The sequence below is a fragment of the Triticum aestivum genome, chromosome 6A (genome assembly GCF_018294505.1).
Source record: "Triticum aestivum cultivar Chinese Spring chromosome 6A, IWGSC CS RefSeq v2.1, whole genome shotgun sequence".
Lineage (NCBI taxonomy): Eukaryota > Viridiplantae > Streptophyta > Magnoliopsida > Poales > Poaceae > Triticum > Triticum aestivum.
In genome coordinates, this window is record NC_057809.1 from 613,987,885 (window position 1) to 614,012,952 (window position 25,068).

At 43.5% G+C, this 25,068-nt stretch overlaps 2 protein-coding genes and 1 pseudogene across 2 annotated transcripts; all 3 read left to right on the top strand.

The window, feature by feature from the left end:
- The first annotated feature begins 13,247 nt into the window (after positions 1-13,247).
- LOC123129822 (uncharacterized) lies at positions 13,248-14,746 on the top strand. Its single transcript, XM_044549831.1, has 4 exons — positions 13,248-13,362; positions 13,655-13,959; positions 14,039-14,111; positions 14,211-14,746. The coding sequence occupies exons 1-4, from the start codon at positions 13,248-13,250 to the stop codon at positions 14,744-14,746; spliced, it is 1,029 nt and encodes a 342-aa protein (XP_044405766.1).
- A 2,312-nt stretch (positions 14,747-17,058) lies between these two features.
- LOC123131407 (zinc finger A20 and AN1 domain-containing stress-associated protein 12-like) lies at positions 17,059-17,808 on the top strand (annotated as a pseudogene).
- Positions 17,809-19,760: 1,952 nt separating this feature from the next.
- On the top strand, positions 19,761-22,603 carry LOC123129823 (uncharacterized). Its single transcript, XM_044549832.1, has 5 exons — positions 19,761-19,961; positions 21,166-21,288; positions 21,581-21,885; positions 21,965-22,037; positions 22,137-22,603. Exons 1-5 carry the CDS (start codon positions 19,811-19,813, stop codon positions 22,601-22,603), a joined length of 1,119 nt encoding a protein of 372 aa, XP_044405767.1. The 5' UTR covers positions 19,761-19,810.
- The last annotated feature ends 2,465 nt before the right edge of the window (positions 22,604-25,068 follow it).

Sequence of the window (25,068 nt, forward strand, 5' to 3'; positions counted from 1 at the left end):
AAACTCCTTCTCGAGAAATTTTCCGAATTTAGCAACAAAAGTCTTGCCTTCGGATCTGTGATAGAAGGTGTATCCAATAGTTTCCTTTGGATATCCTATGAAGACACATTTTTCCGATTTGGGTTCGAGCTTATCAGGTTGAAGCTTTTTCACATAAGCATCGCAACCCCAAACTTTAAGAAACGACAACTTTGGTTTCTTGCCAAACCACAGTTCATAAGGCGTCGTCTCAACGGATTTTGATGGTGCCCTATTTAACGTGAATGCGGCCGTCTCTAAAGCGTATCCCCAAAATGATAGCGGTAAATCAGTAAGAGACATCATAGATCGTACCATATCTAGTAAAGTACGATTACGACGTTCGGACACACCATTACGCTGTGGTGTTCCGGGTGGCGTGAGTTGCGGAACTATTCCACATTTTTTCAAATGTACACCAAACTCGTAACTTAAATATTCTCCTCCACGATCAGATCGTAGAAACTTTATTTTCTTGTTACGATGATTTTCAACTTTACTCTGAAATTCCTTGAACTTTTCAAATGTTTCAGACTTGTGTTTCATCAAGTAGATATACCCATATCTGCTTAAATCATCTGTGAAGGTGAGAAAATAACGATATCCGCCACGAGCCTCAATATTCATCGGACCACATACATCGGTATGTATGATTTCCAATAAATCTGTTGCTCTCTCCATAGTACCGGAGAACGGTGTTTTAGTCATTTGCCCATGAGGCACGGTTCGCAAGTACCAAGTGATTCATAATCAAGTGGTTCCAAAAGTCCATCAGTATGGAGTTTCTTCATGCGCTTTATACCGATATGACCTAAACGGCAGTGTCACAAATAAGTTGCACTATCATTATCAACTCTGCATCTTTTGGCTTCTACATTATGAATATGTGTATCACTACTATCGAGATTTAACAAGAATAGACCACTCTTCAAGGGTGCATGACCATAAAAGATATTACTCATATAAATAGAACAAGCATTATTCTCTGATTTAAATGAATAACCGTCTCGCATTAAACAAGATCCAGATATAATGTTCATGCTCAACGCTGGCACCAAATAACAATTATTTAGGTCTAATATTAATCCCGAAGGTAGATGTAGAGGTAGCGTGCCGGCCGCGATCACATCGACTTTGGAACCGTTTCCCACGCGCATCGTCACCTCGTCCTTAGCTAATCTTCGCTTAATCCGTAGTCCCTGTTTCGAGTTGCAAATATTAGCAACAGAACCAGTATCAAATACCCAGGTGCTACTGCGAGCATTAGTAAGGTACACATCAATAACATGTATATCACATATACCTTTGTTCACCTTGCCATCCTTCTTATCCGCCAAATACTTGGGGCAGTTCCGCTTCCAGTGACCAGTCTGCTTGCAGTAGAAGCACTCAGTTTCAGGCTTAGGTCCAGATTTGGGTTTCTTCTCCTGAGCAGCAACTTGCTTGCCGTTCTTCTTGAAGTTCCCCTTCTTCTTCCCTTTGCCCTTTTTCTTGAAACTAGTGGTTTTGTTAACCATCAACACTTGATGCTCCTTCTTGATTTCCACCTCCGCAGCTTTCAGCATTGCGAAGAGCTCGGGAATAGTCTTGTTCATCCCTTGCATATTATAGTTCATCATGAAGCTCTTGTAGCTTGGTGGCAGTGATTGGAGAATTCTGTCAATGACGCAATCATCTGGAAGATTAACTCCCATCTGAATCAAGTGATTGTTATACCCAGACATTTTGAGTATATGCTCACTGACAGAACTGTTCTCCTCCATCTTGCAGCTATAGAACTTATTGGAGACTTCATATCTCTCAATCCGGGCACTTGCTTGAAATATTAACTTCAACTCCTGGAACATCTCATATGCTCCATGACGTTCAAAATGTCGTTGAAGTCCCGATTCTAAGCCGTAAAGCATGGCACACTGAACTATCGAGTAGTCATCAGCTTTGCTCTGCCAGACGTTCAGAACATCTGGTGTTGCTCCAGCAGCAGGCCTGGCACCCAGCGGTGCTTCCAGGACGTAATTCTTCTGTGCAGCAATGAGGATAATCCTCAAGTTACGGACCCAGTCCGTGTAATTGCTACCATCATCTTTCAACTTTGCTTTCTCAAGGAACGCATTAAAATTCAACGGAACAACAGCACGAGCCATCTATCTACAATCAACATAAACAAGCAAGACACTATCAGGTACTAAGTTCATGATAAATTTAAGTTCAATTAATCATATTACTTAAGAACTCCCACATAGAGAGACATCCCTCTAATCCTCTAAGTGATCACGTGATCCAAATCAACTAAACCATGTCCGATCATCACGTGAGATGGAGTAGTTTCATCGGTGAACATCATTATGTTGATCATATCTACTATATGATTCACGCTCTACCTTTCGGTCTCCGTGTTCCGAGGCCATATCTGTATATGCTTGGCTCGTCAAGTATAACCTGAGTATTCCGCGTGTGCAACTGTTTTGCACCCGTTGTATTTGAACGTAGAGCCTATCACACCCGATCATCACGTGGTGTCTCAGCACGAAGAACTTTCGCAACGGTGCATACTCAGGGAGAACACTTCTTGATAATTTAGTGAGAGATCATCTTATAATGCTACCGTCAATCAAAGCAAGATAAGATGCATAAAAGATAAACATCACATGCAATCAATATAAGTGATATGATATGGCCATCATTATCTTGTGCTTGTGATCTCCATCTCCGAAGCACCGTCATGATCACCATCGTCACCGGCGCGACACCTTGATCTCCATCGTAGCATCGTTGTCGTCTCGCCAATCTTATGCTTCCACGACTATCACTACCGCTTAGCAATAAAGTAAAGCATTACATCGTGATTGCATTGCATACAATAAAGCGACAACCATATGGCTCCTGCCAGTTGCCGATAACTTGGTTACAAAACATGATCATCTCATACAATAAAATCAGCATCATGCCTTGACCATATCACATCACAACATGCCCTGCAAAAACAAGTTAGACGTCCTCTACTTTGTTGTTGCAAGTTTTACGTGGCTTCTACGGGCTTAAGCAAGAACTCATCTCACCTACGCATCAAAACCACAACGATAGTTTGTCAAATAGACTCCGTTTTAACCTTCTCAAGGACCGGGCGTAGCCACACTCGGTTCAACTAAAGTTGGAGAGACAGTCGCCCGCAAGCCATCTATGTGCAAAGCACGTCGAGGGAACCGGTCTCGCGTAAGCGTACGCGTAAGGTTGGTCCGGGTCGTCTCGTCCAACGATACCGCCAAACCAAAGTATGACATGCTGGTATGCAGTATGACTTGTATCGCCCACAACTCACTTGTGTTCTACTCGTGCAAATAACATCAAACCATAAAACCTAGGCTCGGATGCCACTGTTGGGGAACGTAGTAATTTCAAAAAATTTCCTACGCACACGCAAGATCATGGTGATGCATAGCAACGAGGGGGAGAGTCTGATCTACGTACACTTGTAGATCGCAACGGAAGCGTTGACACAACGTAGAGGAAGTAGTCGTACGTCTTCTTCCCGGTCCGACCGATCCAAGCACCGTTACTCCGGCACCTCCGAGTTCTTAGCACACGTACAGCTCGATGACGATCCCCGGGCTCCGATCCAGCAAAGCTTCGGGGAGGAGTTCCGTCAGCACGACGGCGTGGTGACGATCTTGATGTTCTACCGACGCAGGGCTTCGCCTAAGCACTGCAACGATATGATCGAGGTGGAATATGGTGGCAGGGGGCACCGCACACGGCTAAGGAACGATCTCAAGGATCAACTTGTGTGTCTTGGGGTGCCCCCTGCCCCCGTATATAAAGGAGCAAGGGGAGGAGGCGGCCGGCCAAGGTGTGGCGCGCCAAGGGGAGTCCTACTCCCACCGGGAGTAGGACTCCTAGTTGGACTAGGAGAGAAGGGGGAGAATAGGAGGAAGAGAGGAAGGAAAGGGGGGAAGCACTGCAACGATATGATCGAGGTGGAATATGGTGGCAGGGGGCACCGCACACGGCTAAGGAACGATCTCAAGGATCAACTTGTGTGTCTTGGGGTGCCCCCTGCCCCCGTATATAAAGGAGCAAGGGGAGGAGGCGGCCGGCCAAGGTGTGGCGCGCCAAGGGGAGTCCTACTCCCACCGGGAGTAGGACTCCTAGTTGGACTAGGAGAGAAGGGGGAGAATAGGAGGAAGAGAGGAAGGAAAGGGGGGGGGGGGGGCGCCGGCCCCCTTCCCTTGTCCTATTCGGACTAGGAAGGGGAGGGGCGCGCGGCCACCTCTTGCCTCCTCTCCTCTTCTCCCTTAAGGCCCATGTTGGCCCAATAACCCCCCGGGGGGTTCCGGTAACCCCCCCCCCCCCCGGTACTCCGGTAAAATGCCGATTTCACCCGGAACAATTCCGATGTCCAAATATAGGCTTCCAATATATCAATCTTTATGTCTCGACCATTTCGAGACTCCTCGTCATGTCCGTGATCACATCCGGGACTCCGAACTAACTTCGGTACATCAAAATGCATAAACTCATAATAACTGCCATCGTAACATTAAGCGTGCGGACCCTACGGTTCGAGAACAATGTAGACATGACCGAGACACGTCTCCGGTCAATAACCAATAGCGGGACCTGGATGCCCATATTGGCTCCTACATATTCTACGAAGATATTTATCGGTCAGACCGCATAACAACATACGTTGTTCCCTTTGTCATCGGTATGTTACTTGCCCGGGATTCGATCGTCGATATCCAATACCTAGTTCAATCTCGTTACTGGCAAGTCTCTTTACTCGTTCCGTATACATCATCTAACAACTAACATATTAGTTGCAGTGCTTGCAAGGCTTATGTGATGTGCATTACCGAGAGGGCCCAGAGATACCTCTCCGACAATCGGAGTGACAAATCCTAATCTCGAAATACGCCAACCCAACATCTACCTTTGGAGCCACCTGTAATACTCCTTTATAATCACCCAGTTACGTTGTGACGTTTGGTAGTAAACAAAGTGTTCCTCCGGTAAACGGGAGTTGCATAATCTCATAGTTATAGGAACATGTATAAGTCATGAAGAAAGCAATAGCAACATACTAAACGATCGGGTGCTAAGCTAATGGAATGGGTCATGTCAATCAGATCATTCAACTAATGATGTGACCTCGTTAATCAAATAACAACTCTTTGTTCATGGTTAGGAAACATAACCATCTTTGATTAACGAGCTAGTCAAGTAGAGGCATACTAGTGACACTCTGTTTGTCTATGTATTCACACATGTATTATGTTTCCGGTTAATACAATTCTAGCATGAATAATAAACATTTATCATGATATAAGGAAATAAATAATAACTTTATTATTGCCTCTAGGGCATATTTCCTTCACGAGTGGGCCCAAAGATACCTCTCCGCTTACACGGAGTGACAAATCCCAGTCTCGATTCGTGCCAACCCAACAGACACTTTCGGAGATACCTGTAGTGCACCTTTATAATCACCCAGTTACGTTGTGACGTTTGGCACACCCAAAGCACTCCTACGGTATCCGGGAGTTGCACAATCTCATGGTCTAAGGAAATGATACTTGACATTAGCAAAGCTTTAGCATACGAACTACACGATCTAGTGCTATGATTAGGATTGGGTCTTGTCCATCACATCATTCTCCTAATGATGTGATCCAGTTATCAACGACATCCAATGTCCATGGTCAGGAAACCGTAACCATCTATTGATCAATGAGCTAGTCAACTAGAGGCTTACTAGGGACATGGTGTTGTCTATGTATCCACACATGTATCTGAGTTTCCTATCAATACAATTCTAGCATGGATAATAAACGATTATCATGAACAAGGAAATATAATAATAATCAATTTATTATTGCCTCTAGGGCATATTTCCAACAATCTCCCACTTGCACTAGAGTCAATAATCTAGTTCACATCGCCATGTGATTAACACTCACAGGTCACATCGCCATGTGACTAACACCCAAGAGTTTACTAGAGTCAGTAGTCTAGTTCACATCACTATGTGATTAACACTCAATTAGTTCTAGGTTTGATCATGTTGCTTGTGAGAGAGGTTTTAGTCAACGGGTCTGAACCTTTCAGATCCGTGTGTGCTTTACAAATCTCTATGTCATCTCCTAGATGTATCTACCACGTTCTATTTGGAGCTATTCCAAATAACTGTTCTACTTGGAGCTATTCTAAATTGTTGCTCCATTATACGTATCCGGTATCTCTACTCAGAGCTATCCGGATAGGTGTTAAGCTTGCATCGACGTAACCCTTTACGACGAACTCTTTTACCACCTCCATAATCGAGAAAAATTCCTTAGTCCACTAGTTACTAAGGATAACTTTGACCGCTGTCCTGTGATCCATTCTTGGATCACTCTTGTACCCCTTGACTGACTCATGGCAAGGCACACTTCAGGTGCGGTACACAGCATAGCATACTGTAGAGCCTATGTCTTAAGCATAAGGGACGACTTTCGTCCTTTCTCTCTATTCTGCCGTGGTCGAGCTTTAAGTCTTAACTTCATACCTTACAACTCAGGCAAGAACTCCTTCTTTGACTGATCCATTTTGAACACCTTCAAGATCATGTCAAGGTATGTGCTCATTTGAAAGTACCATTAAGCGTTTTGATCTATCCTTACAGATCTTGATGCTCAATGTTCAAGTAGCTTAATCTAGGCTTTCCATTGAAAAACACTTTCCAAATAACCCTATATGCTTTCCAGAAATTCTACATCATTTCTGATCCTTAATATGTCAACAACATATACTCATCAGAAATTCTATAGTGCTCCAACTCACTTCTTTGGAAATACAAGTTTCTCATAAACTTTGTATACACCAAAATCTTTGATCATCTCATCAAAGCATACATTCCAACTCCGAGATGCTTACTCCAGTCCTTAGAAGGATTGCTGGAGCTTTGCATACTTATTAGCATCTTTCAGGATTGATAAAACCTTCCGGTTGTATCACATACAACCTTTCCTCAAGAAAATCATGAGGAAACAATGTTTTGACATCCTATCTGCAAGATTTCATAAATAACGCAGTAATCGCTAATATAATTCCAACAGACTCCTAGCATCGCTATGAGTGAGAAAGTCTCATCATAGTCAACTCCTTGAACTTGTCGGAAAACATCTTAACGACAAGTCGAGCTTTCTTAATGGTGATAATTATCATCATTGTCCGTCTTCCTTTTAAAATCCATCTGTACCTAACAGCCTTACGACCATCAAGTAGTTCTTCCAAAGTCTACACTTTGTTTTCATATATGGATCCTCTCTCGGATTATATGGCCTCGAGCCATTTATCGGAATCCAGGCCCACCATTGCTTCTGCATAGCTCGTAGGATCATTGTTGTCTAGCAACATGACTTCCAAGACAGGATTATGTACCACTCTGAAGTAGTACGCATCCTTGTCATCCGACGAGGTTTGGGAGTGACTTGATCCGATCATCAAGTCTCCACCATCCTCCCACTCAATTCTTTCGAGAGAAACTTTTCCTCGAGAAAGGACCCGATTCTAGAAACAATCCCTTATTGCTTTCGGATCTGAGGCAGAAGGTATACCCAACTGTTTTGGGTGTCCTATGAAGATGCATTTATCCGCTTTGGGTTCGAGCTTATCAGCCTGAAATTTTTTCACATAAGCATCGCAGCCCCAAACCTTTAAGAAATGACAGCTTAGGTTTCTCTAAACCATAGTTCATACGGTGTCATCTCATCGGAATTACGTGGTGCCCTATTTAAAGTGAATGTGGTTGTCTCCAATGCCTAACCCATAAACTATTGTGGTAATTCGATAAGAAACATCATGGTATGCATCATATCCAATAGGGTGCAGTTATGATGTTCGGACACACCATCACACTATGGTGTTCCAGGCTGTATTAGTTGTGAAACAATTTCCACAATGTCTTAATTCTGTGCCAAACTCGTAATTCAGATATTCATCTCTATAATCATATCATAGATCTTTTATCCTCTTGTCACGACGATCTTTCAACTTCAGCCTGAAATTACTTGAACCTTTCAATAATTCAGACTCGTGATTCATTAAGTAAATATTCTCAACATCTACTCAAATCATCTGTGAAGTAAAACCATAACGATATCCACTACACGCCTCAGCACTCATTGGACTGTACACATCAAAATGTATTACTTCCAGCAAGTTGCTTTCTAGTTCCATTTTACTGAAACCGAGGCTTTCAGTCATCTTGCCCATGTGGTATGATTTGCATGTCTCAAGTGATTCAAAATCAAGTGAGTCCAAACGATCCATCTGCATGGAGTTTCTTCATGCATATACACCAATAGACACGGTTTGCATGTCTCAAACTTTTCAAAAATGAGTGAGTCCAAAGATCCATCAACATGGAGCTTCTTCATGCATTTTATACCGATATGACTTACGTGGCAGTGCCACAAGTAGGTGGTACTATCATTACTATCTTTTGGCATGAACATGTGTATCACTATGATCGAGATTCAATAAACCATTCATTTTAGGTGTAAGACCATTGAAGGTATTATTCAAATAAACAGAGTAACCATTATTCTCCTTAAATGAATAACCGTATTGCGATAGACATAATCCAATCATGTCTATGCTCAACGCAAACACCAATCTCGATGGTAGAGGGAGCGTACGATATTTGATCAACCTTGGAAATACTTCCAATACATATCGTTATCTCACCTTTAGCTAGTCTCCGTTTATTCCGCAGCTTTTATTTCGAGTTACTAACACTTAGCAACCGAACCGGTATCTAATACCCTGGTGCTACTAGGAGTACCAGTAAAGTACACATCAACACAATGTATATCAATATACTTCTATCGACCTTGCCAGCCTTCTCATCTACCAAGTATCTAGGGTAATTCCGCTCCAGTGGCTGTTCCTCTTATTACAGAAGCACTTAGTCTCGGGTTTGGGTTCAACCTTGGGTTTCTTCACTAGAGCAGCAGCTGATTTGCCGTTTCACGAAGTATCCCTTCTTGCCCTTGCCCTTCTTGAAACTAGTGGTTTCACTAACCATCAACAATTGATTCTCCTTCTTGATTTCTACTTTCGTGGTGTCAAACATCACGAATATCGCAAGGATCATCATATATGTCCCTGATATATTATAGTTCATCACGAAGCTCTAGCAGCTTGGTGGTAATGACTTCGGAGAACCATCACTATCTCATCTGGAAGATTAACTCCCACTAGATTCAAATGATTGTTGTACTCAGACAATCTGAGCACAAGCTCAACAATTGAGCTTTTCTCCCTTAGTTTGCAGATTAAGAAAATCGTCGGAGGTCTTATACCTCTTGACGTGGGCACGAGCCTGAAATCCCAATTTCAGCCCTCGAAACATCTCATATGTTTCGCGACGTTTCAAAAACGTCTTCGGTGCCTCAACTCTAAACCGTTTAACTGAACTATCACGTAGTTATCAAAATGTGTATGTCAGATGTTCGCAACATCCACATACAACGTTCGAGGTTCAGCACACTGAGCGGTGCATTAAGGACATAAGCCTTCTACGAAGCAATGAGGACAATCCTCAGTTTACGGACCTAGTCCGCATAATTGCTACTATCAACTTTCAACTAATTTTTTCTCTAGGAACATATCTAAACAGTAGAACTAAAGCGCGAGCTACGACATAATTTGCAAAATCCTTTTGACTATGTTCAGGATAATTAAGTTCATCTTATGAACTCCCACTCAGATAGACATCCCTCTAGTCATCTAAGTGATTACATGATCCGAGTCAACTAGCCTGTGTCCGATCATCACGTGAGACGGACTAGTCAACGTCGGTGAACATCTTCATGTTGATCGTATCTTCTATACGACTCATGCTCGACCTTTCGGTCTTCTGTGTTCCGAGGCCATGTCTGTACATGCTAGGCTCGTCAAGTTAACCCTAAGTGTTTCGCGTGTGTAAATCTGTCTTACACCCGTTGTATGTGAACGTTAGAATCTAACACCCGATCATCACGTGGTGCTTCGAAACACGAACTGTCGCAACGGTGCACAGTTAGGGGTGAACACTTCTTGAAATTGTTGTAAGGGATCATCTTATTTACTACCGTCGTTCTAAGCAAATAAGATGTATAAACATGATAAACATCACATGCAATCAAATAGTGACATGATATGGCCATCATCACTTTTCTCCTTTTGATCTCCATCTTCGGGGCTCCATGATCATCATCGTCACCGGCATGACACCATGATCTCCATCATCATGATCTCCATCATCGTGTCTTCATGAAGTTGTCTCGCCAACTATTACTTCTACTACTACAGCTAACATTTAGCAATAAAGTAAAGTAATTAAATGATGTTTATGTTGACACGCAGGTCATAAATAAATTAAGACAACTCCTATGGCTCCTGCCGGTTGTCATACTCAAAGACATGCAAGTCGTGATTCCTATTACAAGAACATGATCATCTCATACATCACATATATCATTCATCACATCCTTTGGCCATATCACATCACATAGCATACCCTGCAAAAACAAGTTAGACGTCCTCTAATTGTTGTTCGCATGTTTGACGTGGCTGCTATGGGTTTCTAGCAAGAACGTTTCTTACCTACTCAAAGACCACAACGTGATATGCCAATTGCTATTTACCCTTCATAAGGACCCTTTTCATCGAATCCGATCCAACTAAAGTGGGAGAGACAGACACCCGCCAGCCACCTTATGCAACTAGTGCATGTTTGTCGGTGGAACCGGTCTCACGTAAGAGTATGTGTAAGGTTGATCTGGGCCGCTTCATCCCACGATGCCGCCGAATAAAGATAAGACTAGTAACGGCAAGCATATTGAACAAAATCAACGCCCACAACTACTTTGTGTTCTACTCGTGCATAGAATCTACGCAATAGACCTAGCTCATGATGCCACTGTTGGGGAACGTAGCAGAAATTCAAAAATTTCCTACGTGTCACCAAGATCTATCTATGGAGAGACTAGCAACGAGGGGGAGGAGAGTGCATCTACATACCCTTGTAGATCGCTAAGCGGAAGCGTTCAAGTGAACGGGGTTGATGGAGTCGTACTCGTCGTGATTCAAATCACCGATGATCAAGTGCCGAACGGACGACACCTCCGCGTTCAACACACGTACAGCCCGGTGACGTCTCCCATGCCTTGATCCAGCAAGGAGAGAGGGAGAGGTTGAGGAAGACTCCATCCAGCAGCAGCACAACGGCGTGGTGGTGATGGAGGAGCGTGGCTATCCTGCAGGGCTTCGCCAAGCACCACAGAAGAGGAGGAAGAAGAGACGCAGGGCTGCACCAAGAGAGATTGAATCGCGTGTGTTATGGGCAGCCCCCTAGGCCTCATATATATAGGGGAAGGGGAGGTGCTGCACCCCCTCTAGGGTTCCCACCCCTAGGGGGGGCGGCAGCCCTAGATGGCCAAGGGGTGGCGGCCAAGGGGGGGAGGAGAGGGAGGCGCAGGGTGTATGGGCCTTAGGGCCCATATGCCCTTAGGGTTTGCCCCCTCTCCCCTTCTAGGCGCATGGGCCTTAGTGGGGCTGGTGCCCTTGGCCCATGTAGGCCAAGGAGCACTCCCTACAGCCCATGTGCCCCCCCGGGGCAGGTGACCCCACTTGGTGGACCCCCGGGACCCTCCCGGTGGTCCCGGTACGTTACCGATAAACCCCGAAACTTTTTCGGTGACCAAAACAGGACTTCCCATATATAAATCTTTACCTCCGGACCATTCCGGAACTCCTCACGACGTCCGGGATCTCATCCGGGACTCCGAACAACATTCGGTAACCACATACAAACTTCCTTTATAACCCTAGCGTCATCGAACCTTAAGTGTGTAGACCCTACGGGTTCGGGAGACATGCAGACATGACCGAGACGTTCTCTGGTCAATAACCAACAGTGGGATCTGGATACCCATGTTGGCTCCCACATGTTCCACGATGATCTCATCGGATGAACCACGATGTCAAGGACTTAATCAATCCCGTATACAATTCCCTTTGTCTAGCGGTATTGTACTTGCCCGAGATTTGATCGTCGGTATCCCTATACCTTGTTCAATCTCGTTACCGGCAAGTATCTTTACTCGTTCCGTAACACATCATCTCATGATCAACTCCTTGGTCACATTGCGCATATGATGATGTCCTACCGAGTGGGCCCAGAGATACCTCTCCGCTTACATGGAGTGACAAATCCCAGTCTCGATTCGTGCCAACCCAACAGACACTTTCGGAGATACCTGTAGTGCACCTTTATAATCACCCAGTTACGTTGTGACGTTTGGCACACCCAAAGCACTCCTACGGTATCCGGGAGTTGCACAATCTCATGGTCTAAGGAAATGATACTTGACATTAGCAAAGCTTTAGCATACGAACTACACGATCTAGTGCTTTGCTTAGGATTGGGTCTTGTCCATCACATCATTCTCCTAATGATGTGATCCCGTTATCAACGACATCCAATGTCCATGGTCAGGAAACCGTAACCATCTATTGATCAACGAGCTAGTCAACTAGAGGCTTACTAGGGACATGGTGTTGTCTATGTATCCACACATGTATCTGAGTTTCCTATCAATACAATTCTAGCATGGATAATAAACGATTATGATGAACAAGGAAATATAATAATAATCAATTTATTATTGCCTCTAGGGCATATTTCCAACACTTACTTCTTGGCACCATATCATGGTGTTCGGTACCATCTGAAGGAGTTTGCACGCAGTCGCCGTCGACCCCAAAATCACAGGGAGCTATTCAATCTCCGGCATGCCGTGTTACGAAATCACGTCGAACGGGGATTAGGAATCTTGAAGAAGCGGTTCCCAATCCTAAAAGTGGGCACGCATCATCGAATAGAGAACCAAGTCAAGCTACCAGCAGCGGCGGCAATCTTACATAACATCATCCGATCTGAAAAAGGAGATGAGCGTTGGTTAGATAACCAACCAAACAATATACCTTCATGAATTTTGTTGATCTTCCTGACGGTGATATTCCTCAAAATCATCAAATCAACCATGAAGGCGACAACCTTAGAGATGCCATTGCTCATCAAATGTGGGCTGATTATCGACATGCATAACTTTTCATTTGTAGTGTAGTAGTAATAAGTATAGTGTAGACGTTTATGTTTGTTTTTCTGTTGTTCATGTCATGAATATTGTTCAGAAGTCACTATGATGACTGCTCGAGGGTCACCAAGGTTGAGCCTCCTCAAAAAAGCTATCGAAAGGGATAGAGCATCACCTCCTACAAGCAGTGTGACAAAGAGGATGAGAGGGTCTCCCAAAGGTAATAAACTAGCCGTGACTTTATTTCTCTTGTCGGGACTTTGGGGGTGTTTGTTTCAGAAGTCCTAGGACTTTTTCTAGTCCCAGGGACTAATCAAAAAAGACTCTCCAATAGAGTCTTTTTCTAGTCCCTGTAGAAAAAGTCCCTCCCGTTTGGTTTCTAGGGACTTTTTAGGGACTTTTTCTAGTCTCTGGGACTAAAAAGTCCCTGAAACAAACACCCCCTTTATTTGCTTAAAACCAAAATAGTTAAGATAGAAAAAGGTACATTAACATACAATGTGGAAATGCAGAAGATAGAGCACAGTGGAATGCAAGCCTTGAGAAAGATCTTGTGGACTTGCTTCGTGAGCATGATACACCTGAACATAAGGGTCAAAATGGATGGAGCTCAGAAGCATGGAATACGATAGTGAAGAAATTCCACCAAAAGAATCCTTATGCTAGGTACGAGAAGAAGAAAATCCAAGAAAAGGAAAAAGAGTTGAAAAGAGAATACAAGATGATCAAAGAGATAAGGAAGCAAAGCGGCGTTTCATGGGACGACCGGCAGTGCGGGATTCTAGCGGATCCACCACTTTGGAAAAACATCATCATAGTAAGAATGTCATTGTTATTCCCTAAAAGTTTCATTACTTGTTGCATGCTCTAATATCATTTTCTTGTCAACTATGTAGTCACACCCTAAAGCTGGAAAGTTCAAGACAAAAGCCTTCCCTCTTTTTGAAGCTTTGGGAGAATTGCATGATGGTTAGTTATCAACTTCATTCATATACTCATGTCATTGTTTTATGTTTGTTTACTCTTCTAGTTTGAAATCTTATATTTGATTGTCACTTTAACTTGTAGGCCAAACTGCAAAAGGGACATATAACTTCACCTCTATCGAGTCATCACATTGCTCAACCCAATTAGATCTCGAGAATCTTGGAGGAGCTAGCAAGAATCAAGGAGAAACATCAGTTGATGGTGAGAATCTTGGAGGAGAAAGGGTGCAGATTGATGAAGATGTTGAGGAGGTTTACGTGCAAGAAAACATTGATGTGGAGCCCGAGAAAACTCAACCAAATTTGGCTACTGCACCCTCAAGAAATGGAGAAGAGAAGGAACCAAAGAGAAGGAGGGGGGCGAATGGTGATGTGGCTGCAATGATGGAGAAGTACTTGGACATAAGGACGAAGCAGGTGGAGGATGAGAGGAATAAGCCAAGGGTCGTGAATGAGTACTCTATCAAAAACTGCATTGATCTGCTGAAAACAATGGAGATCACACTTGAAGAAGAAGTCAAGGCTTTCCGAGTCTTCAAGATCCCCGAGAACCGAGAGATTTTCGTGAGTGCCGGACCGGAGACTGCTCTTATGTGGCTGAGAGCTGAAATGGAATAACTCAGGTACTCCTCTTTTCAATTAGTGCGTGTTACTAAGCTCCTTGCTAGCCATTTAGTCCATGTTGTTGTTGCTGCTGCTGCTATAAAGACATTATTTTCTGCTGAAATGGATAGTTGTTTTAAATATATTTATGAAGTTCTTTTGCAAACTATTAGACTGACTGGTTATAGGAATACTTTGCTTGAATAATACAACCTTTTTTCAAATGATTGCTTGATGTATCGACACAGGTTGACAAGTGCTTGTGTTGTAGCTAGGCTAGGCTGATTTTCTTGTGGTTGTAGTAATTGTCTATTTCTAAACTGCTATGATGCCTTGTCCCTAGAAAATAAAAAGGGATGCTTTTAACATAGATCAGAGGATAGAGATTGATTTACCTACTATTTATGTATGTTTTTCTCATTGTTTCCATTCCTGGAAATAAAACTGCCAAGTATTTCACTCTCAAACTAATTTTGGGTTTGAATGGTTTCAAAAAGCAGGAGTTCTACATAAGAATGCTCCGGAAGAAGAGCGAAGGTGCCGCGACTTGGATCTATTTGTGTGTGCTTTTCAGTGGAAGGCTTCATATCTATTCGCTGGGTTTTGTCCATGTGATATTTGTAGAGAAACTAAACACTATTTCTGAAACGACTGACTGTAGCGTGGAAGAATTTGGGAGGAACTGATAATTAAGCTCTTGTGGTCTATTCAACATATTATATATTATGTATGCTCCAAATTGCTATTATTTTTGTTAGTATTTGTGCCCTGTTCAAATCTTAGAATTGTTGTTATTGTTGGGATAATAAGTGTTTTAAACTGTCAGTGTTATTGTCACTTCAGTCTGCATCTGTGTCATTACTGCATGAGAATTGTTGTTATCTATATGTACCACTACATCTATATCAATACTGTTGTCCCTGTGATCCAGTGCCCTTGGGGACTAACCGAATGCATAAGAGTGACGTGGATTGCATACTGGCAGGGATTTGGTCCCCAAGTAGTTTTGGTGTCAAGCGGGGATCACTCAATCCTCTAGAGGATTAAATCCACTAGAGGATTAATTTTGCTACAACCGAACAAGGCCTTAGCCGGTCTGAGCAAGAGCTCGTAAGAGCAAACCTGGTTGTTTGGTTGCAACATGTCATACGCTGGATAACATGACATAAAACAACTCCAATGGTGTGGGCGCGTCGTGGACGGTGACTCACTCATGAAGGGGAGTTATGTTACGAGTGCACAGGGAAGTGGAATTGATTTTTTTGCGCCTGTTGGTTGCCCGCACGGGCGAGCCAAATTGGCTCTACTTTAGGAGCAAGGTTTTGACAGCGGTTATTAGGTTAATTGCCACCAAAAGCTAGATTTTTCTGTCCATACCAAACGCCTAACCTTGTCCAGCAAGGCTCGTTTAGTTTTTGCCTTAGATACAAACGCACCCTAAGTCGCTCTGCCATTACCAGCAACATAAGTATGGCCACAGTCACAATAAAATTTTACTTTACAAATGGAAGACTATTAGTTTCCCCCTAAGTACTAGTATTACTAGTAGCTAGGTACAGTAAGAGCAGGCTGCAACTACTCTATACCTACTAATAAAAGAAATAGGTATTCTTAGTCCATCCTGCTATTTTATAAAAAGCCCCCTGATTTTTCTGACATTAAACCCGTAATAAATATCAAAATCAAATGTTTTTTAAAATACTCATATCTTCTAAACTGTAACTCCAAATTTAACATGTCATATATCAATTTTGATTAGAAAAATATGTAGAATCTGGATATAATGTTATTAGAAAAAGAGTAGCGTTGCTGCCTCAAAACTTGTGGTGTACGGACACTAGTTGATTTACGCACGCTACAATATGTAACTGTTTTTTTTGTGTGTGTGTGTGTGTGAACCAACCCGGGGTTGAGTGTTAGAGGTCGGTGGTATCCTCAGCCTACCAGGATTCAAATCCTGATGATCACATTTATCCTGTATTTATTTTAGAATTTCTGATGCTTAATTTCTTGGAGGATCTCATAGAAGTAGGATGTGTATATGTGCGTTCATATGATTGAGTGTATGCGCGTATATATGAGGCTTGCATCCGTACTATGTTAAAAAATATATGTAGATTTTACAAAGATGTATAGAATCTTTATATCTCATGGCAATGAACGGACACGTTCAAAACTGAACACCGTAGTATGGTGTGGACCGACCAGGGTTGGAAATCGGTCTCCGTGTCCGAATTCGCCTGTGACACGCTGTTGTGGTCACCCGGCGTAGCGGGACCTCTTAAAAGCCCACGGGATGACGACCTCGGGGCCTCGTCAAGAGAGAAGCCACGCACGAGGACGAAGAGCAACCGAACGACAAGCGATCGATCGCGTCCTTTTCGATCAGAAGATCAGAGCTGATAGATGGCGCACGGGCAGGAGTCGTCGCCGACGCAGGCCGCCGGCGCCGGCACCGCAGTGCTGTGCACGAACGGCTGCGGGTTCTACGGGAACGCGGCGACCGAGAACATGTGCTCCAAGTGCTAGCGCGACCACCTCAAGGCCACCGACATGGTTGCCCCCGCCGTCGAGGGGAAGACGACGGTCAAGGCCGACGACGCGGCCAACCTCGCCTTCAACCTCAAGACGTCGCTGAGCCTGCAGGATCACTCTGCAGCTGCCGCCGCCGAGGTGCCGACCGCCGAAGCGCCGGCGAAGAAGCCGACCAGGTGCATGGCGTGCAAGAAGAAGGTGGGGCTGCTGGGGTTCGCCTGCAGGTGCGGTGGCACCTTCTGCTCGCTGCACCGCTACGTGGACGGGCATGCGTGCGACTTCGACTACAAAAAGGCCGGCCGTGAGAAGATCGCGCAGCAGAACCCTCTCGTCGTGGCACCCAAGATCCAGAACAAGATTTGAAGGCACAAGGAGTTCAAGAACTTGTAAAGCGTTTTTTTTTCTGGGGACATGTACATAGTTACTACCTCTCCTCGTTAGATCTTTCACGTATGCTCTATCTTTTTAAGTTGAAGAGAGCCGATGTTGATTTTTCTTGTTAATTATTTGTAGTCATCTATTCATACAGATTGGTGTAAATACGTACCATCGTGTTATTCAATCGTTCTTGTCCGATGGTACAATGGTGAACCCGGCGAGTTTGGAGGCAACTCGGCGACTAGGGTTTGTATCTAGTCCTAAGCTTGATGATGATGTTTACCATATAGAACTTGGATCCGCTGTGCAGACCTCTCCTCCCTTTATGTAGGGCTAGCGAGATGGTGTGAACTCTCAGAAAGGGTTCATCAAGGTTACACCTGACTCTTTTTTGAGCACCAAGTTGGCTCGCCGTCACCGACAGGCCTTCCAATGCTTAAGAGAGATATCTGCAGGATATCTTCTGGGATCTCTTAAAACCCAGGACTTATAGTTGAAATAATCTGCTACTAGAAGGTGGAGGTGCGGCGGCACGCCGCACCTGTCATGAAGCCCATGTCTGTGGCTGCGTTGTTTTTCTTATAGTAGAAGAAAAGAGGGCATTGCGTAAGTAAGCTAGCAGTCCGTATGTGCAAGCCAATTTAACTTAGATAAATGGGAATGTATAAGCTAGCAGTCCGTATGTGCAGGCCTTGTTCGGTTACGCCCAGCCCAGCGAGGTTTCGGGTTCAATCCACGCGGGTCCGCAGGGATTACCCCCACCGGGGAATAAACCCGGCCCATCCAGTTTTTCTCGTTCGGTTAAGCCCCGCGTTGTATTTCCTCGGCCCAAACCCCTCCAAACCCACGCGGAAAACATCATCCACTAGCACCCCGTGGAAGGAATCCCCGAGCGAGGCGCTCGTCTCATCTCTCCCGAGCGACAGAAGCGGCGGCAAGGAGGCGGCGGGGACGAGCGGACGACGGCGGCGCAACCTACCCGGAGGAGGAGGGTGCCCTCCTGCTTCGACGACCTGCCACGAAGCCCGCCGGAACCCTAGCCTCTGATTGTCCCATCTCCCCCGCCGCCCCCTTGCCGCGGGCCCGCGGCCAGAACCCTAGCTCCGGAGAAGTGGTTGCTGCAGGCGAGGAGATCTCTGGTTAGTTCTCTCTCTCCCTCCCCCCCCTCCCTCCCACCGCCTCTCTCTCTAGCAGCACTGATTTGCCCCCTCCATGAAAACCTAGACAAATATTGATCTGTCTTCCCGAATGTGGTCGTCAAGGTCAAGACTTTTCTTGGGGTTTCCTAGGAACTAGCATCAATTGTTATTTCATGATTTGTCTTCCCGAATGTGGTCGTCAAGATCTGTCTTCCCCTTGTTAGTAATTTGTACTGGAGTCAGCAGTACAATTTTGTGTTAGTAAATGGAGTCAGCAGTACGATTTGGTGTTAGTAATTTGGATTTGTTTTATTTTTCTCGACATAATTATTGTAGTAGTAGTATAATTGTTAGTCTATCTCTTGGTATAAAGAAGGACTATCTAATCTGGAGGAACAACAATGCATGTTGTTTTTGTTGCTGGCTGCTGATAGTACAGTATGATGTTCGTCCCAAAATGTAGTATGTGAACCTAATCTCTGTTAGCAGCAGAGCACATACTTCCAAAGATTTTTTATGTCCGAACAAAAGATACTTCGGGTATGATCATTGGTAGATTATATAATTGTTCTCTTCATGGTGTATGATTATCATCTGTTCTTCATTGGTACACATTGCAGCTGTCCTTTTTTTCTAGTGTTGTCCTTTTTGTTAGATGATGTTCCAATGCCAGATATTTTGATGATGCCAGATATAAGCTAGCTTCGCCGCCTCACAGCTGCAGCAAGACCCTGAATTGGGCAGCATCGTGAAGGACAAGGTAGATTAATCCTCTTGTTTTAATCTTCTCCTTATTCATGTACTGGTTGTTATTATTGTTTGGTCGATAGATCTGTGTTACAAACTGTTTTTTTGGTAAGCTGAGAGCTATGTTAATATCTTACATACTAGACATTGTAGTTGTTGAAGAATTTTAGCTCTTACTACAGTTGTTTTTTTTGGTAAACTGTTTGTTTGTACAACTTGCACTCTTACTGTTTTGGTGTAGTAGTAATAACTAGCCACATTTTTCTTCTTTAGACTTGGAATGGATCCTGAAATGAGGGATCGTGTTAGGAAAAGGGAGGAGGAGGATGACGAAATGATGTTATTTGTTTTCCCTGCACTACATTTGATAGAGACCGATGGAGTTGCTCTTAGGGAGCGGAGGATTCCGCGTCATACATCATCGCTAACAGGCGAGATGTTTGTTAAGGAGTTACTCGAAGGGCACGTCAAAAACTGTCGGGTAGCATTTAGGATGGAGCCGCGTATCTTCAAATCTTTGGCTAATTATCTTCGAAGGGAGAAGTTGGTGAAAGATACCAGAATTAAAGTCGAAGAGAAACTAGCATCATTTCTGTGGATGTTATCCCATAATTCTTCATTTGAAGACCTTCAAGTTCGGTTTGGTCACAGCGGGGATACTTTCCATTGGCAAATGAAGAATTTCTTTGACATCATCCCTATTCTCTCCAAGCATTTTTTGAAGCCTCCAAATCCCAGTCAAGTGCATCCGAAGATTCAGTCGGACACGAGATTCTTTCCTTATTTTCAGGTTTTTGCTTCGCCAACTTTGATCCACATCGATAACTTACTCTTCATGTTATAGGTGCTAAGTTATAGTATTTCATTGTAGAACTGCATTGGGGCAATTGATGGGACACATGTTCCCATAACAATTTCAGGAGAAAAAGCCGCACCATTCAGAAATAGGAAAGGGACCCTAAGCCATAATGTTATGGTCGTGTGCGACTTGGACCTGAACTTCACCTTCATTTCTTGTGGCTGGGAGGGATCTGCTACCGATGCTAAAGTTCTCCGGTCAGCACTTAATAGTGGGTTTCATGTACCTCCGGGCAAGTTTTATCTGGTTGATGGTGGTTATGCCAACACACCTTACTTCTTGGCACCGTATCGTGGTGTTCGGTACCATCTGAAGGAGTTTGCACGCGGTCGCCATCGACCCCAAAATCACAGCGAGCTATTCAATCTCCGGCATGCCGTGTTACGAAATCACGTCGAACGGGGATTAGGAATCTTGAAGAAGCGGTTCCCAATCCTAAAAGTGGGCACGCATCATCGAATAGAGAACCAAGTCAAGCTACCAGCAGCGGCGGCAATCTTACATAACATCATCCGATCTAAAAAAGGAGATGAGCGTTGGTTAGATAACCAACCAAACAATATACCTGTCATGAATTTTGTTGATCTTCCTGACGGTGATATTCCTCAAAATCATCAAATCAACCATGAAGGCGACAACCTTAGAGATGCCATTGCTCATCAAATGTGGGCTGATTATCGACATGTATAACTTGTCATTTGTAGTGTAGTAGTAATAAGTATAGTGTAGACGTTTATGTTTTTTTTTCTGTTGTTCATGTCATGAATATTGTTCAGAAGTCACTATGATGACTGCTCGAGGGTCACCAAGGTTGAGCCTCCTCAAAAAAGCTGTCGAAAGGGATAGAGCATCACCTCCTACAAGCAGTGTGACAAAGAGGATGAGAGGGTCTCCCAAAGGTAATAAACTAGCCGTGACTTTATTTCTCTTGTCGGGACTTTGGGGGTGTTTGTTTCAGAAGTCCTAGGACTTTTTCTAGTCCCAGGGACTAATCAAAAAAGACTCTCCAATAGAGTCTTTTTCTAGTCCCTGTAGAAAAAGTCCCTCCCGTTTGGTTTCTAGGGACTTTTTAGGGACTTTTTCTAGTCTCTGGGACTAAAAAGTCCCTGAAACAAACACCCCCTTTATTTGCTTAAAACCAAAATAGTTAAGATAGAAAAAGGTACATTAACATACAATGTGGAAATGCAGAAGATAGAGCACAGTGGAATGCAAGCCTTGAGAAAGATCTTGTGGACTTGCTTCGTGAGCATGATACACCTGAACATAAGGGTCAAAATGGATGGAGCTCAGAAGCATGGAATACGATAGTGAAGAAATTCCACCAAAAGAATCCTTATGCTAGGTACGAGAAGAAGAAAATCCAAGAAAAGGAAAAAGAGTTGAAAAGAGAATACAAGATGATCAAAGAGATAAGGAAGCAAAGCGGCGTTTCATGGGATGACCGGCAGTGCAGGATTCTAGCGGATCCACCACTTTGGAAAAACATCATCATAGTAAGAATGTCATTGTTATTCCCTAAAAGTTTCATTACTTGTTGCATGCTCCAATATCATTTTCTTGTCAACTATGTAGTCACACCCTAAAGTTGGAAAGTTCAAGACAAAAGCCTTCCCTCTTTTTGAAGCTTTGGGAGAATTGCATGATGGTTAGTTATCAACTTCATTCATATACTCATGTCATTGTTTTATGTTTGTTTACTCTTCTAGTTTGAAATCTTATATTTGATTGTCACTTTAACTTGTAGGCCAAACTGCAAAAGGGACATATAACTTCACCTCTATCGAGTCATCACATTGCTCAACCCAATTAGATCTCGAGAATCTTGGAGGAGCTAGCAAGAATCAAGGAGAAACATCAGTTGATGGTGAGAATCTTGGAGGAGAAAGGGTGCAGATTGATGAAGATGTTGAGGAGGTTTACGTGCAAGAAAACATTGATGTGGAGCCCGAGCAAACTCAACCAAATTTGGCTACTGCACCCTCAAGAAATGGAGAAGAGAAAGAACCAAAGAGAAGGAGGGGGGCGAATGGTGATGTGGCTGCAATGATGGAGAAGTACTTGGACATAAGGACGAAGCAGGTGGAGGATGAGAGGAATAAGCCAAAGGTCGTGGATGAGTACTCTATCAAAAACTGCATTGATCTGCTGAAAACAATGGAGATCACACTTGAAGAAGAAGTCAAGGCTTTCCGAGTCTTCAAGATCCCCTAGAACCGAGAGATTTTCGTGAGTGCCAGACCGGAGACTGCTCTTATGTGGCTGAGAGCTGAAATGGAATAACTGAGGTACTCCTCTTTTCAATTAGTGCATGTTACTAAACTCCTTGCTAGCCATTTAGTCCATGTTGTTGTTGTTGCTGCTGCTATAAAGACATTATTTTCTGCTGAAATGGATAGTTGTGTTAAATATATTTATGAAGTTATTTTGCAAACTATTAGACTGACTGGTTATAGGAATACTTTGCTTGAATAATACAACCTTTTTTCAAATGATTGCTTGATGTATCGACACAGGTTGACAAGTGCTTGTGTTGTAGCTAGGCTAGGCTGATTTTCTTGTGGTTGTAGTCCGGATCAGTGTCAAAGCTTGCATCAACGTAACCTCTTACGGTGAGCTCTTTGTCACCTCCATATACGAGAAACATATCCTTAGTCCTTTTCAGGTATTTCAGGATGTTCTTGACCGCTGTCCAGTGATCCACTCCTGGATTACTTTGGTACCTCCCTGCTAAACTTATAGCAAGGCACACATCAGGTCTGGTACACAGCATTGCATACATGATAGAGCCTATGGCTGAAGCATAGGGAACATCTTTCATTTTCTCTCTATCTTCTGCAGTGGTCGGGCATTGAGTCTAACTCAACTTCACACCTTGTAACACAGGCAAGAACCCTTTCTTTGCTTGATCCATCTTGAACTTCTTCAAAATCTTGTCAAGGTATGTGCTTTGTGAAAGTCCAATTAAGCGTCTTGATCTATCTCTATAGATCTTAATGCCCAATATGTAAGCAGCTTCACCGAGGTCTTTCATTGAAAAACTCTTATTCAAGTATCCCTTTATGCTATCCAGAAATTCTACATCATTTCCAATCAGCAATATGTCATCCACATATAATATTAGAAATGCTACAGAGCTCCCACTCACTTTCTTGTAAATACAGGCTTCTCCAAAAGTCTGTATAAAGCCAAATGCTTTGATCACACTATCAAAGCGTTTATTCCAACTCCGAGATGCTTGCACCAGTCGATAAATGGATCGCTGGAGTTTGCACACTTTGTTAGCTCCCTTTGGATCGACAAAACCTTCCGGTTGCATCATATACAACTCTTCTTCGAGAAATCCATTCAGGAATGCAGTTTTGACATCCATCTGCCAAATTTCATAATCATAAAATGCGGCAATTGCTAACATGATTCTGACAGACTTAAGCATCGCTACGGGTGAGAATGTCTCATCATAGTCAACCCCTTGAACTTGTCGAAAACCTTTTGCAACAAGTCGAGCTTTATAGACAGTAACATTACCGTCAGCGTCAGTATTTTTCTTGAAGATCCATTTATTCTCAATTGCTTGCTGATCATCAGGCAAGTCAACCAAAGTCCATACTTTGTTCTCATACATGGATCCCATCTCAGATTTCATGGCCTCAAGCCACTTTGCGGAATCTGGGCTCACCATCGCTTCTTCATAGTTCGTAGGTTCATCATGATCTAGTAGCATGACTTCCAGAACTGGATTACCGTACCACTCTGGCGCGGATCTTGCTCTGGTTGATCTACGAGGTTCAGTAGTATCTTGTTCTGAAGTTTCATGATCATTATCATCAACTTCCTCACTTATTGGTGTAGGTGTCGCAGAAACAGTTTTCTGTGATGTACTACTTTCTAATAAGGGAGCGGGTACAGTTACCTCATCAAGTTCTACTTTCCTCCCACTCACTTCTTTCGAGAGAAACTCCTTCTCGAGAAATTTTCCGAATTTAGCAACAAAAGTCTTGCCTTCGGATCTGTGATAGAAGGTGTATCCAATAGTTTCCTTTGGATATCCTATGAAGACACATTTTTCCGATTTGGGTTCGAGCTTATCAGGTTGAAGCTTTTTCACATAAGCATCGCAACCCCAAACTTTAAGAAACGACAACTTTGGTTTCTTGCCAAACCACAGTTCATAAGGCGTCGTCTCAACTGATTTTGATGGTGCCCTATTTAACGTGAATGCGGCCGTCTCTAAAGTGTATCCCCAAAATGATAGCGGTAAATCAGTAAGAGACATCATAGATCGTACCATATCTAGTAAAGTACGATTACGACGTTCGGACACACCATTACGCTGTGGTGTTCCGGGTGGCGTGAGTTGCGGAACTATTCCACAATTTTTCAAATGTACACCAAACTCGTAACTTAAATATTCTCCTCCACGATCAGATCGTAGAAACTTTATTTTCTTGTTACGATGATTTTCAACTTTACTCTGAAATTCCTTGAACTTTTCAAATGTTTCAGACTTGTGTTTCATCAAGTAGATATACCCATATCTGCTTAAATCATCTGTGAAGGTGAGAAAATAACGATATCCGCCACGAGCCTCAATATTCATCGGACCACATACATCGGTATGTATGATTTCCAATAAATCTGTTGCTCTCTCCATAGTACCGGAGAACGGTGTTTTAGTC